Raw genomic sequence first — 17,555 nt, forward strand, 5'->3', positions numbered from 1 at the left:
TAGAAGGCAGTGAATGAATTTGCTTAGCCTAGCTAATATTCATATTTACACAACTGAATGTACGTGTAACTGTTAGTGATGTGTCGTTCATGAATGATTCGTTCATTTGGAACGAATCTTTACTATGACTCAGGAACAACGAGTTGTCTTAGAGAGAGAGAGAGAGAGAGAGAGAGAGAGAGAGAGATTGAGATTTTAATGATCCGACAGTGCTCTGTAAGTCAACATGACATCATATAAAATAGAAAGATTTGACTCAAAGATGTTGAATCGACTCAGGAGTCATGAAAGAGAACCGATTCATTCACGATTCAAATCTATTCAGCTAGCACAAGGGGCGGGTGCGCGCGCAGGGCGCGTGAATAGTAGTAAGAATGCGAGTGTCGGCTACGTCGCGTCGTTTCAGCCTGAGCTCGAGCGAAGCCGGATTATCATCACGAGGGAGAGTGTATGATCCGAGATAAAGAAAGACAGAGAGAAAGAAAGAAAGAAAGAGAGAGGGAGCGCCTCCCGTTCACTCCACTCACATAATGTAGCCGAATCCAGTGAGAGAGGACGCCGAGCGGTTGTTTTTGTCGCGTGAGGTACAGTATGCTCACAGCGCCGCTACTGCAGCTGGGAAAAGTTCACCTGCAACTCCTGCTCGAGACTTCACCGGCAAAATGGTATTTATGTTAAAAACTCTGCTCGCGCGTGTTGTTGTTTGTGTGTTTGTTTGTTTGTTTGTGTGTGTGTGTGTGTGTGTGTGTGTGTGTGTGTGTGGGTGGGTGGGTGGGTGGGTGGGTGTGTGTGGGTGTGTTTCATTTGTTGCCATCATACCGCTCGGTGATTGAACTTGACCGCGGTGATAGCTCTGTTTGGTTTGTGTTAGTTTTTTTCGTTACCCGTTTGTTGTTTTTATTGACTAACTCCGTGTAGAGTCGGTGTTTCCCGCCTGACTGGACTGTTTACTTCTTCACACAGGACAGGGACAAACTCTAGGTGACATTTGAGGTGACTTTCTTGATTGTTCAATTTCACTTAAGCTTTAATTATTACGAATTAAACACGATGGAGCTGGTTTATAGTCAATTCGAGCAGGTTTTTAAACACAAACAAACAAACAAATTTGGTAACCGAGCAGCCACGGTGTCGTTTACAAACCGGCCAGAGTTCACATGACCACCACACACACACACACACACACACACACACTGTAGAGAAGCACCACTTTATTATGTAATTCTACCATTTATTGTTTTTTCAGTTATTCTGTGTATATGGTGCCTTCCTGTCGTCCTTAATTTATGTACATCGTTTGCACTATTTTTGTTTTTGTTTATTCTTATCTATTTAATCTTTTTATTTTTTATTTCTCCTGTTTTTGCACTACCCTTCCTTTGTGCTTGCTTTGGCACTACAAATTACAATTATTTGTCATGCCAATAAAGCACATAAAAACTGAAACTGTAGAGAAGTGCAGGCTGCAAACAGCTGAGTGCGCGTGTGTGTGTGTGTGTGTGTGAGAGAATTTGCAAATCAAGTGTGAAGTGAAACAGCATCACCACAAAACTTTGCATGGCTGATCTGGGGTTCTCTCTCAAACTCATCCTCTGATGGTGGTTATTATTCATATTAATAATATCAAGTCTCTTCATTTTAGAGTGAACTTTTGTCGTTTTTTATATAACATTCATGGCAAATGTAGCTTTAAATAAAACACTGATACGATCACGGACTACCGTTTAAGTAGGTGTGTTGTGTATTCACAGACACACTAATTATAAGAAGGTCAGGGATGGTCTGATATCTTATTTCTCACCAGTGAAGTCCGCTACTTGCCACACTCGCAGCTCTTGCTGCCACTCTCCAACGCTCATACTCTCAGCTCTTCAAATCTTTAGTTATTCCTTCTTGGAGTTATTCTTCACGGTCGTGGTGTTCCAGCGTCGTTAAAGTTAGTCAAACATGGTACGATGTTCCATCCAGCGTATGTGGACACTTGATCCTCACACCCGTACGTGCTCCTGTCTGAAACCTGTTCCAGCATGACCGTGCCCCTGTGCACAAAGCGAGCTCCATGAAGACATGACTTTGGGTTAGGGTTGAAGTGGACGAATGACATTCGAGTGTCCTGTAGAGAGACTGGGAAAGCAGAACGTTTTTACCACATCCTCCTTTCTTCTGTTTGGCTTGGAGATAAATGTGACCCATACAAAATTCCATAGCAAGGGTTTTAAGTCGTGTCAAACCCAGAGATCATATGACTCTCATTGTTGTTAATCATCACGGGCTCCCAGTCAAATATCCGATTACTCTGAAGATAGTCTCTCGCCTATAAGGCCGTAAATACTTCTTTCTTACCTCTCTCACAAATTTCATCTACAGTATATAGGCATGTTTGCTCTTTAGACTCTAGTTTCCTTACCATCTATTGTGTTCTGATGACCCACCATTGTAAAATATATATATATATATATTTTTTATCAAAATGTCAGATGTTTAGGTTTTTGGTTGATTAGTGCAGAGGTTTAGATTTAAAAAAAAAATTTATTAAACAAGTACAGTTTTGAATTGATGTAAGTGTTCCTGGGCATTATAGTATGTTTGCAGCATCATACACTATACTGTGGTAATTATGCTGTTAACCACATCTGTCTGTGACAATGACTGTACAGTGCGCAAGTTCTGACGTGATACGATCTCATACAGAGACAGTCATACGGTCATGACTTGTTAAAACGGTTAATGTTTCACTAAACTCATGATTACCCTGAAAGCCAGGAGACCTTAAGAAAAAAAGTGTATTCAAGCCGTCTGTTATAGTAACTGTAGTAAAGTGTTGTGAATTAATATTTTGACGCTGCTGTCTAAAAAGTCACGGAATTTAGCAATCACGTTCCCCTGAAACTTCGATATCTGTAATCACAAATGAGCCAGTCAACATTTTATTGGTGGCTCCAGAAGCATGTCCCAGCTGTAACCGTCTAGAGCTGGGAATCCCTGGCAGGATGACTTTCCAGCTGAACTGTTCATCAAATTGCTGATCGCTAATCATAACAGTAAAACGTGAACCTTCATCCAACAGGAGACCAGAACACTGTTCACTGACTGAGGATGGTGATGAAAGTCAGGACTTGGGGGAATCCGAAGGGTTAGATACAAGAACAGGAGCTCAGATAAGTCTCGGCCGTGCCGTGATCTTTGCACGTCCCCAATGTTGGCAGGAACAGAGCAGAAACTGATCCACCCGGAGGGACTCTTTTGAGAACACATTGGTCCTGCATGCTCAGCGTCCAGTACAGGTTGGTGATTCGGCTTCTCTAACACACCTGATCACGAAAACTGAGAGCAGTATGACCAAACTGCTCTGGACTCGGACAAACAAGTCCACAACCAACAAACCAGGCGTAAAGAGTCCTACAGTAGCCTGCTGAGAAATATAATGGATATTTCACGGACTAAGCTCTTTCCAGTGCCATGGGGTGAGCTTTTTGGTTAAATAACTGTGATTGTTTAAGCATGAAGAATCGAAACTTATCTGAGGCGTAAGTGTATGTGTAAGTGTGGTTCATTAATCTGGGCAGTAATGAAGTGAAAGCACAGAGCCCATCCTATTAGATGCTTCGTAATTGAATTGCTTTGAATTAGCTTGCCGTTCGCTAATGAAATTCTAGAGAGGAACTGACTTGGTAAGGCCGAGGGTTATGGATTTTCTGGTCCAAACAAGTTGCCCATAGCATATTACACTGGTGTGTGCTATTCTAATAAGAACACTGTGTCTGCAAGTTGTGTTATGCAGCGGTAAATTAAACTAATGCTTGATGACCCATCTGGTTCTCATAGCTGTTCCCATGCAAAGAACGTTTCACTCGTTCCATTTGGCAGACGCTTTTATCCAAAAACGATTTATAGTTGAGTCGAGCAGGCGAATGTTATGGGCTATGCACAATAAAAGCAGTTTGGCAGTATTAACATGCTGATCAGCAGGCCAAAACTTTAACCACTCAGCCAGTAGTGCCCAGGTCCTGTAGCACAGCTATAGTAGAAATAGATGTTTTATATTGAACTATGTCAATCAAGTATTTGCTGGAAAGTCAAAGCTTCTATTCATAGATTCGCTGTATGGCTAAAAGTTTGTGTATCCCTGACCATCACACCCATATGTGGTTCTTCCCCAGACTGTTGCCACGAAGTTAGAAGCACACAATTGTATAGAATATCTTTGTATGCTGTAGCTTTACAATTTCCCTTCACTGTAACTTAAGAGGCCAAAACCTGTTCCAGCATCACAATGCACATTTGCACAAAGCGAGCTCCGTGAAGACGTGATTTACCAAGGTTGGAATGGAAGAACTTAAGTGTCCTGGACACTGGACAGAGCCCTGACCTCTATACTCAACACCTTTGCAATGAATTGATATGGCGACTGCACCCCAGGCTTTCTCACCCAACATGTGGCTGAATGAGCAAAAATCCCCACAGCCACGCTCCAAAATCCAGTAGCAAGCCTTCCCAGAAGAATGGGAGACTGTTATAGGCTCAAACAGGGATCAAGTCCATATATATTTATGCCCAAGGTTTTGGAATGGGATGTTCAAGAACAGATGTCATCAGCAGGTGTCCTCAAACTTTTGGCCTTCTAGTGTACATGACCCATCCCCTGGATGAACAGGAGCAAAGTGAAAGTGTGGCAAGTGATGAAAAATTGTAAAGTCAGATAATAGAAATGATATGCTATAGGATACACGCCAATACTTTTTTTTTTCTTGTTTCACAAACTACTAATCTAGTAATAATCGTCAAGAGAATCACAACATGCAAGTGTATGTTTTCAGTAATATACGTTCGAAAGATATGTGAGACCTCCTGATTATTCTGGAGAAGCAGTGGAAGGTTTAAGACCATCATATTTATTCTTTCATGCCACTGGCTCATCTGTGCTGACAGTCATGGTAGCGCTGGCCTGGGAATTTGTTTCCTATTCTGAACAATTGGAAGAAAGGCCAATGGAATGAATGCAAACTTAAAATCCCTCGGTTGTATTATCTGACATTAGTCAAATACTCAGTTGATTCTATTTATTTAGTTATTTATTTTGTGGATATCTGGTAATGGACTCTCGAGAGGTACAGTGGATTAAAGACTGATTTATACTTGCTGTTAACTAGGCGTACACGTATTCAAGATGGCCGCCACGTCCATGTGGTGCAATACCAACGTAGACACTGGAGACGTGACACGTCCACAACTGAATCAACAAACTAACGTCAAATCACGTTTGAGTACCGACACTAACGGTTTTTATATTGCACTTAGTGTTGAAATTTTAGATTAGTGTTTGAGTCTGAAACCTACTGAAAGGTCTGTTTTGAGTACCAGTATTCTGCATTTTCTAGAGTAGTAAACACTTTGGAATGTAAGGTGAGGGTTTTTGATTGAGATGCACATCATGAGAACAGAGAAATGGAGCTTGTCAGCCTGTGTAACGTTGCTGGAGGGCATGTAGTAAGTGCTTCCCTCCAAGACTGTTCCGCGGTCCTGTGATGTCACATGAACAGCAGTTTGGAAAGATGTTTCCTGTGTCTCTAAGGGCAGGTGTACATGGAGCAAGTTCCAATGTGTTTACGGTTTCAGGAGAACGTGAGCCCTCACACACTTTATAGGCCAGTTTACCTGACGCTCATAGTGAGGCAGTCATGCACGTTTATGAGCCCCAAACTGCTGGGAGGTTGTTCACTCGAACCATGTGTACAAATCCAGTTCCATGGCATTCACATGTTGCTGACTCTTGAGTTAGCGGGACATGTTCTTATACTCATTGTTTTTTTTGTTTTTTGTTTTTTTTTCCCCCCCTTGTTGTCTAAACAACATAAGCAACCTTATAATCACTTCCTTACATAATCACTTCAGAATCATGATATACAGTAGCTCATATACTGAGTGAATCATAAGCAGCAGATGATTTCTGACGGTTATTTGACAATTATTTCCCATTTGGTGAAACCAATCAGGAGCTTGTAAGTCGGGCAATCGCAAAGAAAGAAAGCATGTGCTAGCCCTCGCCCTCAGAGATTTATGACTGGGTATTGTGTGACAGGGGAAATTAGCTAAAGGGTGGGAAGAATTGAGGGAATAAATAAATAAATAAATCATTAAGATCCCTTCTCGGTGGAAATCATACTGATAAGAACACACTTTGTGGTTTTATTTGAAAAGCTGCATCGTAAGTGCTCTCACTCTTTCTCTCTCTCTCTCTTTCTCTCTCTCTCTCATATTCTCACTTTCTTTCTGAGTTGTTCTTGTTTATGTCCTTGTTGGGATGCAGTGTTGTTCTGAAGCACACCTCACCCATATCTCATGTTTCCATGATGTGTATTCGTTGCCAAATGAAGCACCGGTACTGCTAGTGCCTCTGTGTCATTTCCACCGAGTCAGATTTGTGGGTGTCTGGAGAGGGGCTGCCTCATTTATTTATTATTTTTTTTGACAGGTCTTTTAATATTTCTCTACTTGCCCATTGCACTAGCTTTAATTTATTACTTCATCACTATGGCAAATAGATTTATTCCTAGGACTCCTTGCACTGTAATCGTTTAAGTTTTTGTGCGGCAGAGCCAGCAATGGGTGTGTGTGTGTGGGGTGCTTGAGTGCAGCACCTGATTTTCCACACTTTCTCTGAAGCTCATGTTTATTGTTTAACCTCAGCTGTGTGTGTAACGAGTTTTCCGGTGCCGTATTGCCGAAGGACATCTCCCTCTGAGAAAAATAAAAAAGTCGAATTATTTTAAGTCCAGTTGTCAGATGATTCACCTTGTTCGCCTTGGGGTTCTTCACCTTAACGCATAAACCTTAAAACGGTTTTTTTTTTAATTATTTATTTTATTTTATGTTAAATCCTTTCCGGGAAATTAGTTTGGGTGTACAGAATGATCGGAGTACAAATATAGTAACTGCCGAGGTTTTGCATCTGAAAAATCTAAGGGTTGAGAATCCCACTGGGAAATTGAACATATGACATAAATTATAAACACCTTTTACATTCCAGTAAGCAGATCCAGCCTATGAGTCTCTGCATCACTGAAGTCTACTACAACCACAGCTCTGTTTTTATTACTAGTGTTTAATTATTTATAAATGTTATCACCTCATTATTATTATTATTATTATTAGTATTATTATTAATTTTAGCACTGTGTATTTCTCTCATTTTTATTTCTCTCTGTTCATCCTATCAGTCCTAGGGATAAAGGGTGATTTTTATTGATGCCGCAGTTCTGTGATGTGTGTACGTACACACACACACACACACACACACACACACACACACACACACACAAAGACACCAAAGCACAGCAGGATTTCTGCAAAGGGTTTAAGAGAACAATAAACCTATAATGCTCAGATAGTGTAAGAACAAATTGTTCAGACTTTTTGCAGTTTCCCCCCAAATCGTTTTTTATACGTCTTAAATCCATGGTTTTGAATTATAGGTCTCTAAAGGATCAGGTTGAGATTGCTACAGTACCGCGGGATAAAACGGACCACTTTTGAGTCTATGATGATTCAGCTTGAGCATTATAGTGAAGTCCTGGTAAGTGACCTTGGCTTTACACCTATTTCAAGTGAATAAGGATCTGGATGACCCCGCAAAGGCTAGCTAGCTAACTCACTCCATTTTAGGATCAGCTAAATTCACTTACATTTGTGTTGTTGAGGCTGTAACATATTGTCATTAGCGGTGTAACGGATCACACGACTCTCAGTCCGCATCATATTACGGTTTTTGAGTCGCGGAACGGATCGTTTTTCGGATGAGCAAAAAACAAAAAAAAAAAAAAAAAGGAGGGGCGGGGTGCAAATATAACGTTATTACTTAAAGAACATTTACAGCAAGGAACTATTGCTTATGGTTTTAACTAAAACAACATTCTTCTGCTCCTCCACTAGCCATGATGACTTATTACTGCTTTGTCTTTATCTTTTCACTGCTACTCTGCATCGAGTTTTACGGAATGATTACCTTTAAAGAGTGACATCGGCAGTGAAACTTTGGGGTTTCGGACTGTGGGGTGGGTTGGGGTCCGTACGGATCAACTACGATCTGTTGCACCCCTAATTGTCACGTAGTGTCAGTGGCACGTGCTGTTCTAGGAAAATAATCAACGATGGGGTGGTGTGATGCCGTGACCAGTAACGGTAAATAATATTCCTTTTATCCCAAAGCAATTTGCCAATGATTGCTATTCTTATTCATTTTTAACCATTTAAAGTTACATTTAATGTTTGAGACTAGTTCCTGTTATCACTTATGTTATAACAGCTATAAGCAGTTGTTCCCTCACCAACCCCCCCCCCCCCCCCACCTTTTTCTTCACATTAATAAGGAGAAAAACAACACACACACACACACACACACACACAGCTTGTCGTGTTCATGAAAAAACGGAAAACGCGAAGCCCTCTGTCCTGTGTCTTTGCTTTTCCGGAGAATTTAAAGGTAGAGTTTTACCTCAGTTTTACAAAACATTAACACTGGAGACTCCTTCCATAAATGTTAAATAAATGTCTCTATAGAAAGCTTCACCATATCAGCAACTGCACAGTTTTCTTCTTAAAATAACAACAGGATTTAAAAAAATCCCTTTATGATTTAGAATTGGATTATGTGGAGCGTCTGCCATCGCTGTGACTTCGCTGTTCCTATAGAAACATTGACGTATAAGAATGAACGCGTTTAATATACCGCACGTCCTTTGTGTTGCAGCCGCACCGTCATTACCGCTCCTGTTATTGTAGAAGATTAATCAAAACCTCCTGACCCATCAGAATTGAGAATTCAGTACTGCTTTGGCCACACGCAGTTTAATACATGTTCAAGATCTTGATTACAGTGTCTTTGATTACAGTGTCTGTGTATAGCTGATGGTGAGGACGTTTCTTAAAGTATAAGTTTTGATTTGCAAGCAGGAGAACATTTCTGCTATACGTGCTGAAGTGATAAGAACTTGACAAACGTAACTGTCGATAGTCACTTATGTAAAATGATCTGTAAACTGTGGTTATACCATGGGTACTGTGGTACGTCTGTCATAATTTTACACTTACTAGAATATTAAAGTTAAATTAAATTAAAGTTAACATAATTACGTCATTAAAACAATGCAGATGTTTATTTTTTTGTCTGCGACAGCCATAGTTACTATGAGAAAACAAATTGGTTGTTGTCATGTAATAAACATAGTCGCCATAATACACCATAGTGGATGAACATGTAATATGGCAGGGCTTGCGATTGGTCAGTTCCTTTAGGGACTGTTGCTTCCTGGATTGATCTTTGTGGGAGTCTTGCGATGTGTAAATCACACAGTAGCCTGAGGCTGAAACATTAGTGAAAACTTTTAGTAAAAAAAAAAACACGTAAACATGTTTTGCAGTGTGCGCTATTGTAGTTCACCCATTTGATTTTTAATGCTTTTAATTTTTTTTGATGATGCCCATCACTGAAATTTGAGCCTCGTGAATCTCGGAGGATTATTTCATTATCAGCCACAGTTTCAGTGATTAAGGCTTCTATAAGGCACAACTTCAGATGCTGCCTGAAATCGAACTCTTTGCGTTTGAAGTCGCCGTGTAAAATCAATACTGGTAAGCCTATTGTTTATCACATTAAGCCTAAAGCAGTGCTTGTCTATTTAATACACACACACACACACACACACACACCCTAACATGGCAAGTTTTCTCTGAATGTCATCTCTTCTGCTCTCTGCAACCGTTAATCTGTGCCGGAAAGAAGGCATTAAAACTGAGAAAGGGAGAAAGATGGGTCTGTGTACATTAATTTTTGGTTTCGAAATTGAAAAATACAAATGATGAGGTGTTTATTAATTTTTTGTTTTAATATTGAAAATTATTTGTAATAATATTCAGTTAATATATATGGACAAAACTTTTACTCAGAAGTGCCAGTGTGTGTTAGAGCTGCGTATTTACGCCTGAGGATGTTCTGACGCGGTGTCGCAGCACAAGCTGCCTAAGGGACCGTCTGGCAATTCCACCCGCTGAGTTAAAACATTGGCAGGGCCGGTTGTTGCCAGCTACTTTTTTTTTCTTTCAATTTTGAAACCAAAAACGGGCGAAGAGGTGTCTTATTAGGCATTTGATAGGGTAGCACATGGAGAATAGGATTTCACTTCATTTTCATTATTCATTTCACTGCAAGTTACAGTGCCCTCCACTAATATTGGCACCCTTGAGAGTATTTTTGTGAATTTCTTTTAACAAAAGGTTAAACAATAAAGACAATTTTCACAGCCTTCTTTGCTCATATTTACCAAGGGTGCCAATATTAGTGGAGGGCACTGTATATACTGTATATAATTACACAGGCACACAGTTACACTGGCTGTCATTGTGCTTTACTGACATGGGCTTTTATCATGCAAATTGTGTGCGCTTTGCCTAGTGGTTCGTGTTTCCTTTTTGTAAGCAGTTGAACTGTATGCAAATTGCAGACCAAGGTAGCTGATTATATCATTCTATACATAGCTAGGTGAAGCCACTTGGAAGCCTGATGTTGGTTTTCATCAGCAAACCTGCTTTTGTTGTTTTTGTGGCAAAACATTTCACATGTAAGTGTTTGTTTAAAAGTTTTATTTCATTGTGTCACTCAGTTGAGCTTTTATATGTACCGTATAGCTTGGATTAATCTTACAAGGCGTCTGATGTGCTTTTCTGGTCGCATGCGTCGGAATCTTAAAGGTTATGGTCTGAATGGCCCTTTTTGTATTTTCTTGTATGCGCAAATACGTGAGACCGAATCTGATGGACGAATAACCTCTTAAACAGAGTGGTTCACTGAGCTTTTTGGAGCAAGATATTGTCCCTGTATTGACTCGTTCATGGCATTCCATCTATAAAAGTTTATTTTCAGTTTTGCATCCAGACCACTGAAACATGGGGCTGTACCAATGTTGTAATTCTGTGCCTACAACCAGTAAAAACTCTGGAAACGCCCCTTGAAATTTCTCTTTGTATTTGTCATCTCAAATACGTCCCTTTTTAAGGTGACATCAAATCCACATGGCCGCTCACACTGTGCACAGTTTAGTTAGATCAGTTAATATACAGACACAGCACTTTTTAAATCTAGAACACTGACTATACTATCACTATTTTGAGAAGGTAATCACCACCATTAGAGCCATCAGTCGTATCACTACCGTTAGCTGGATTGCATCTTGTTAACGCTACTCGCTATTGTCCTCTGTTATTGCCGTACTGCAGTTTCAGTCTGCGTGGATGTTTGAAGCTCAGTATAGTAGAACAGCACCAGAAGCCTCTCAGGCCTGTAACTGTAAAAGTGTGCGTAAAGTAGCACATGAGCTTCATGTGCTCCGACTGAGCAAACCAAAGACAGTCTTTAAATTATTATCTTTTCAATTCGAATGTGCCGAGTTGGGAAATGACGTCATTTACAGCCAGCAAATGATCACTTACAAGGTACCAGAAACGCCGCATTAACCCTGGTACAGATGTGCGTGTGTTCTCTGTGTAAAGAGAAGGTCTGAGATATTTAAAATGCTGCAGTCGTCTCCGGTACTATTGCAGCCTATTACATTTTTCATTAATGCGTTTGTAAATCACTCTGGTTTAAGAGCGTCTACATACGAGTAAATGTTTGCGCGTATATTTACTCTTACTCTCTGTGGTTAAGCTGTTCATTTCATTAAACATTGATTTGACCCTCAGTGTAATGGGAGAATGTTTTTGTGTACGCTTATGAAAATAGACTACTCTCATTCATATAAAGTACAAATACTTCATTGTTCTGCACAATAACGTATGGAATTTCCTGACACCCCAAAAGTTTCATTGTTTTTTTCCTTTTTGTACTTTGGGAGATCTCTTACGAAATGCAATACTTCCAGGTTAAGAATTCAGGTTTTATTGCTGTTGTCCAGTAAGTGTGATTTAATGCACTTCAGTTTTGTATACTGCAAACGGCATTCCTGAATCATCACGTACTTGTCTGACAACCTTTGACCCATTACTCAATTGTTTCAGTAATACCATCTGCACATAAACATTTATTATTATTTATTTATTTATTTTTTATAACCAAGAGGCCAAGAGTGACTATAAAGAGAGAGTTCTGGAGAGGTCCACGGCTCAGATGGGAGAAGCTTTTCACAGGGTAAGCATAACTTTAAACAGCTGGGGTTTATGAAATAGTATGGAATATGGTATTTGCCGTAAGACATGTTACAGACTTGGCAAACCTGTGGGAGAAGTTACTTTTTAAATATTTAACATTTTGGCCTTGTCACAATGCTCTACATTTGGCAGAACCCCAACATTGCCAGAGCCATGTCTCCCTGCAGTTCTCGCCTGGTTTACCACTGAAGCCAAGCCGGGTTGAGCCTGGTCAGTACCTGTATGGGAGACCTCCTGGGGAAAACTAAGGTTGCTGCTGGAAGTGGTATTAATGAGGCCAGCAGGGGGTGCTCACCCTGTTGTCTGTGTGGATCCTAATGCCCCATTATAGTGACGGGGACACTATACTGTAAAAACAGCACTGTCCTGTACTGTGGTCATACCAGGTCACGTATTGTAAAAGAGTAGGGGTATAAACCCTGGTGTCCTGGCAAAATTCCCCCATTGGCCCCTCTCTATCACGGCCCCCTAATAATCTCTATCTCTGATTTGGCTACATCACTCTCTCCTCTCAACCACACCACTCTGGTGTGTGGTGTGGTTGCACTATGGCTGCTGTCGTATCATCACCCCCCCCCCCCCCCATGATGTAAAGTGCTTTTGAGTGTCTAGAAAAGTGCTATATAAATGGTAAATGGCGCACTTGCATAGCGCTTTTATCCAAAGCACTTTACACTGTCCCATTCACACACACACACACACACACACACACACACACACACACACACGCACACCAATGGTAGCGGAGATGCCATGCAAGGCGCTACCTTGCCATCGGGAGCAACTTGGGGTTCGGTGTCTTTCCCAAGGACACTTCGGCATGTGGAGTCACGTGGGCCGGGAATCGAACTGACGACCCGCTCTACCACCTGAGCCACAGCCACTCAGGTGGTATAGTTACACAAATGTAACTTTAGCTAACATTGCTCATCACCCTGAGAACACCAGCCCCACAATGAAGCATGGTAGTGGTAGCAACAAGTTGAGAGTTCCCCTTGAGCCACTGTGTAGCTTTCTTCTGGGTTCTCCAGTTTCCTCTCAAAACAGGCCAGTAGGTGGATTGGCTGCTTAAATTTCCACAGCATGTGAAAGAACACCGTGCACACAGTGTTGATTTTTGTCTGAACTTTACCCAAAACGTATAGGGAGCAATACGGCATGCAGAACTCAAGTACAAGGTTGCTAAAGGGGGACAGCTGGGAAAAGGAAGGACAGCTGCAGAAATGGACCAGAGGCTGTATATGATGAGACAGATGTGCAGTCATGCCATCTGTACCAATATTAAACATATGGCAGCAAGGACATGCACAGTTCAGTTCACGGTTTTGCGTGTGAACTGTGTGACTTGGTGGACAGTCTCACTAGAGAAGACATCAACTGTTTGACACTGTGAGGAAAAAGGAATGTAAGTTTTATCTTCAGACAGACTTTTCTGGCTGCGTCTCTGCATTTTGAACATTCCTACGAGTGTTTCTCCAATGATTACCATGATGCCGTAATTGTCGAAACGACTCTGCTGTTTGGGTTTGTAACGGCCGATTAAAATATCAAAAGACGCATATTTTCCACCCACTGAAAACATTAACATGAAGAATTTCCTCCATAATTATACACAAAGCAGCTCGGAGGCAGGAGACGATTCTCTCCATTCAGCTGATTCATACCTTCAGTATGCCGAGATGAGGACAGGGTCATTGTCTCTGTTTGACCCGAGAGAAATTTCAGCCCAGCTTGATGAAAAGATGGTTTCTGAGCAAAAATGTGACCTGGGATGTTGAATTAGTTCAGCTGTATTGTAAAGTAAAGGTCTTGAAGCAAACGATATGCAAATGATACTCTTTAAACGAGGGCAGTTTGACTTTTTTTTTTCTTTTCTTTTTTTTCTTGACAATTTCTTTTTGTCAGTCTACCAGAAATATTAATCCAGTCATGTGCATTAATGCATGTAGACCCGTTTGTGAATTTTCTGCTTTGTGTCGTAGAGAATTATATTGTATTATGTATTATGCAAACCGCACATAGATCAGATATCCGATCTGTCATTCACACACAGCTGTTGTTCCTGCAGTATGTGAATGCGTGAGTTGATAATGTTCACACGTTGTGTAAGGGACCATTGTGACAGTGTGCGGTCAGGTGCATTAATTGATTATCAGTCTGTCTCTGCCAGGCATTTAGTAATAATCTTGATATTTCAGCTGTGTTATGGTCTTTTTCCGCCCCACGCACATACATACATACATACATACACACACCATGTTTGTTTATAATGGAGTAGGAGCCATTTTCTGGGGAATTGCACACATTGAGCTGTAATGTGGAAACTCTTTGCCTTTCTCTGACCTTGTTTAGTCCTCATGTTCCTGTGTGAGGCCACATAAACAGTGAGTTAAACTGTTAGTTGAACAGCTGTCTATATTCTACTGTTTTTATATGTGTATATATATATATATATATATATATATATATATATAATCTCTCTCTCACAAAAGTGAGTACACCCCTCACATTTTTGTAAATATTTGATTATATCTTTTCATGTGACAACACTGAAGAAATGACACTTTGCTACAATGTAAAGTAGTGAGTGTACAGCTTGTATAACAGTGTAAATTTGCTGTCCCCTCAAAATAACTCAACACACAGCCATTAATGTCCAAACCGCTGGCAACAAAAGTGAGTACACCCCTAAGTGAAAATGTCCAAATTAGGCCCAAAGTGTCAGTATTTTGTGTGGCCACCATTATTTTCCAGCGCTGCCTTAACCCTCTTGGGCATGGAGTTCACCAGAGCTTCACAGGTTGCCACTGGAGTCCTCTTCCACTCCTCCATGACGACATCACGGAGCTGGTGGATGTTAGAGACCTTGTGCTCCTCCACCTTCCGTTTGAGGATGCCCCACAGACGCTCAATAGGGTTTAGGTCTGGAGACATGCTTGGCCAGTCCATCACCTTCACCCTCAGCTTCTTTAGCAAGGCAGTGGTCGTCTTGGAGGTGTGTTTGGGGTCGTTATCATGCTGGAATACTGCCCTGCGATCATGCTCTGCTTCAGTATGTCACAGTACATGTTGGCATTCATGGTTCCCTCAATGAACTGTAGCTCCCCAGTGCCAGCAGCACTCATGCAGCCCCAGACCATGACACTCCCACCACCATGCTTGACTGTAGGCAAGACCCACTTGTCTTTGTACTCCTCACCTGGTTGCCGCCACACACGCTTGACACCATCTGAACCAAATAAGTTTATCTTGGTCTCCTCAGACCACAGGACTTGGTTCCAGTAATCCATGTCCTTAGTCTGCTTGTCTTCAGCAAACTGTTTGCAGGCTTTCTTGTGCATCATCTTTAGAAGAGGCTTCCTTCTGGGACGACAGCCATGCAGACCAATTTGATGCAGTGTGCGGTGTGTGGTCTGAGCACTGACAGGCTGACCCCCCACCCCTTCAACCTCTGCAGCAATGCTGGCAGCACTCATACGTCTATTTCCCAAAGACAACCCCTGGATATGACGCTGAGCACGTGCACTCAACTTCTTTGGTCGACCATGGCGAGGCCTGTTCTGAGTGGAACCTGTCCTGTTAAACCGCTGTATGGTCTTGGCCCCCGTGCTGCAGCTCAGTGTCAGGGTCTTGGCAATCTTCTTATAGCCTAGGCCATCTTTATGTAGAGCAACAATTCTTTTCCTCAGATCCTCAGAGAGTTCTTTGCCATGATGTGCCATGTTGAACTTCCAGTGACCAGTATGAGGGAGTGTGAGAGCGATGACACCAAATTTAACACACCTGCTCCCCATTCACACCTGAGACCTTGTAACACTAACAAGTCACATGACACCGGGGAGGGGAAATGGCTAATTGGGCCCAATTTGGACATTTTCACTTAGGGGTGTACTCACTTTTGTTGCCAGCGGTTTAGACATTAATGGCTGTGTGTTGAGTTATTTTGAGGGGACAGCTAATTTACACTGTTACACAAGCTGTACACTCACTACTTTACATTGTAGCAAAGTGTCATTTCTTCAGTGTTGTCACATGAAAAGATATAATCAAATATTTACAAAAATGTGAGTGGTGTACTCACTTTTGTGAGATACTGTGTGTGTGTGTATGTATATATGTATGTGTGTGTGTGTGTGTGTGTGTGTGTGTGTGTGTATATATATATATATATATATATATATAAAATATGAGGGAGCGAGAGCCCACACTGTATTAGTTCTGTGGTTATTTCAAAACATCTTCCCTTCTCTTGTGTTTCCTTTAGCAGCTATCATCATGTGGGAATGGTTTCTGCTCCGATTGTCTCATTAGGAAGTCACCATAGGGACTGTTGTTTTTTAAATTTTTTTATTTTTAAGTGTCAATTCCACTTCAAAAAATTATGGTTGATGAAATACTTATTGTATACAAGTTCGTGTTGATGTTAATGGAAAATATTTAGTTTCTTAATTGGTTGAATTAGTTTTAATTCTCAGTATAGCCATTATCATGCAGCCCTATCCACCTCTATTCTTTTTTTTTTTTTTTTCTCCCTTCCCTCTACTGTTCCTTCTCTCTTTTTCACGACTCACCAACATGTACCTTCTGCCAGAGTCCATTATCCTTGAATCTGTTTTATTAGACTGTACTGGTCTTAACCCCATGAGAAACCTTTTTTTTTATTCAGTCAACACTCTGGAAGGAATTTTTAACAAAGTCGAACTTAACGCAATTTTTGAGTTTTAAGGAAAAATAGATTTTAAAAACCTTTTATATAGAGTTCCTTAGACAAGCTGGCATGGCATTAAACAAACAAACATTCTCTCTGTTCTCTAACACTTGCTCTATTTTTCTTTTCCTTTTTTTTTTTTTTTTTCAGCCTCTTGCTCTCTCTTTTTCTCCACCAAAAGAGACATGAATATGTCGCATGCATGAGACGAAGGGTCCCTTGCAAGGCTGTGTAAATATCTGTACAGTAGATAGTGACCTACTTCTCGAAGCAGTGAGCTTTTACCATGCCACCATAGCAATCGTATCTGAGATATGGTTTCCGGATACACTCTTTAGTTATTAAGGCTTGCGTCCTAGCTCTGTAGGGTGGGATCAGGGTGTTTTTTGTGCTGGCTGCCATGGTAACTGTTACATTTGAGTTAATAGTGAAGATACAAAGGTCTCTTGCAGATTCGCCTTTTATAATGCGATCGCAAGGGAGAGAAGTGAGCTGTGCACACAGGGCTTTGCTAAAGCCATGAGAATGGATGAGCACTTCCTGGTTCAGAAAATGAAAATGGTGTGTGTGTGTGTGTGTTTGTGTGGTAGGTGATGGAAGGGTTTGTGAATGTTTTATGATTTTAATGAAACACAGACCCTGACACACT

General features: G+C 41.0%; 1 protein-coding gene across 8 annotated transcripts in view; it reads left to right on the forward strand.

The window, feature by feature from the left end:
* Nucleotides 1-334: 334 nt before the first annotated feature.
* The window catches only part of tmcc3 (transmembrane and coiled-coil domain family 3), a 30,036-nt gene continuing 12,815 nt past the window's right edge, over nucleotides 335-17,555 (forward strand). For 4 of the 8 annotated variants that reach the window (XR_008388634.1, XR_008388635.1, XM_053650873.1 and 1 more), the window contains exons 1-2: nucleotides 335-665; nucleotides 12,108-12,178. Coding sequence is in view for 4 of the 8 variants with exons in the window: in XM_053650873.1 (XP_053506848.1) it covers nucleotides 12,158-12,178 (21 nt within the window). In the remaining 4 variants the exon portion in view is untranslated. The remainder of the gene's footprint in view (nucleotides 666-12,107; nucleotides 12,179-17,555) is intronic. The other 4 variants (XR_008388632.1, XR_008388633.1, XM_053650872.1 and 1 more) reach the window with 2 other exon arrangements.

This window comes from Ictalurus furcatus, chromosome 19, assembly GCF_023375685.1.
Source record: "Ictalurus furcatus strain D&B chromosome 19, Billie_1.0, whole genome shotgun sequence".
NCBI lineage: Eukaryota > Metazoa > Chordata > Actinopteri > Siluriformes > Ictaluridae > Ictalurus > Ictalurus furcatus.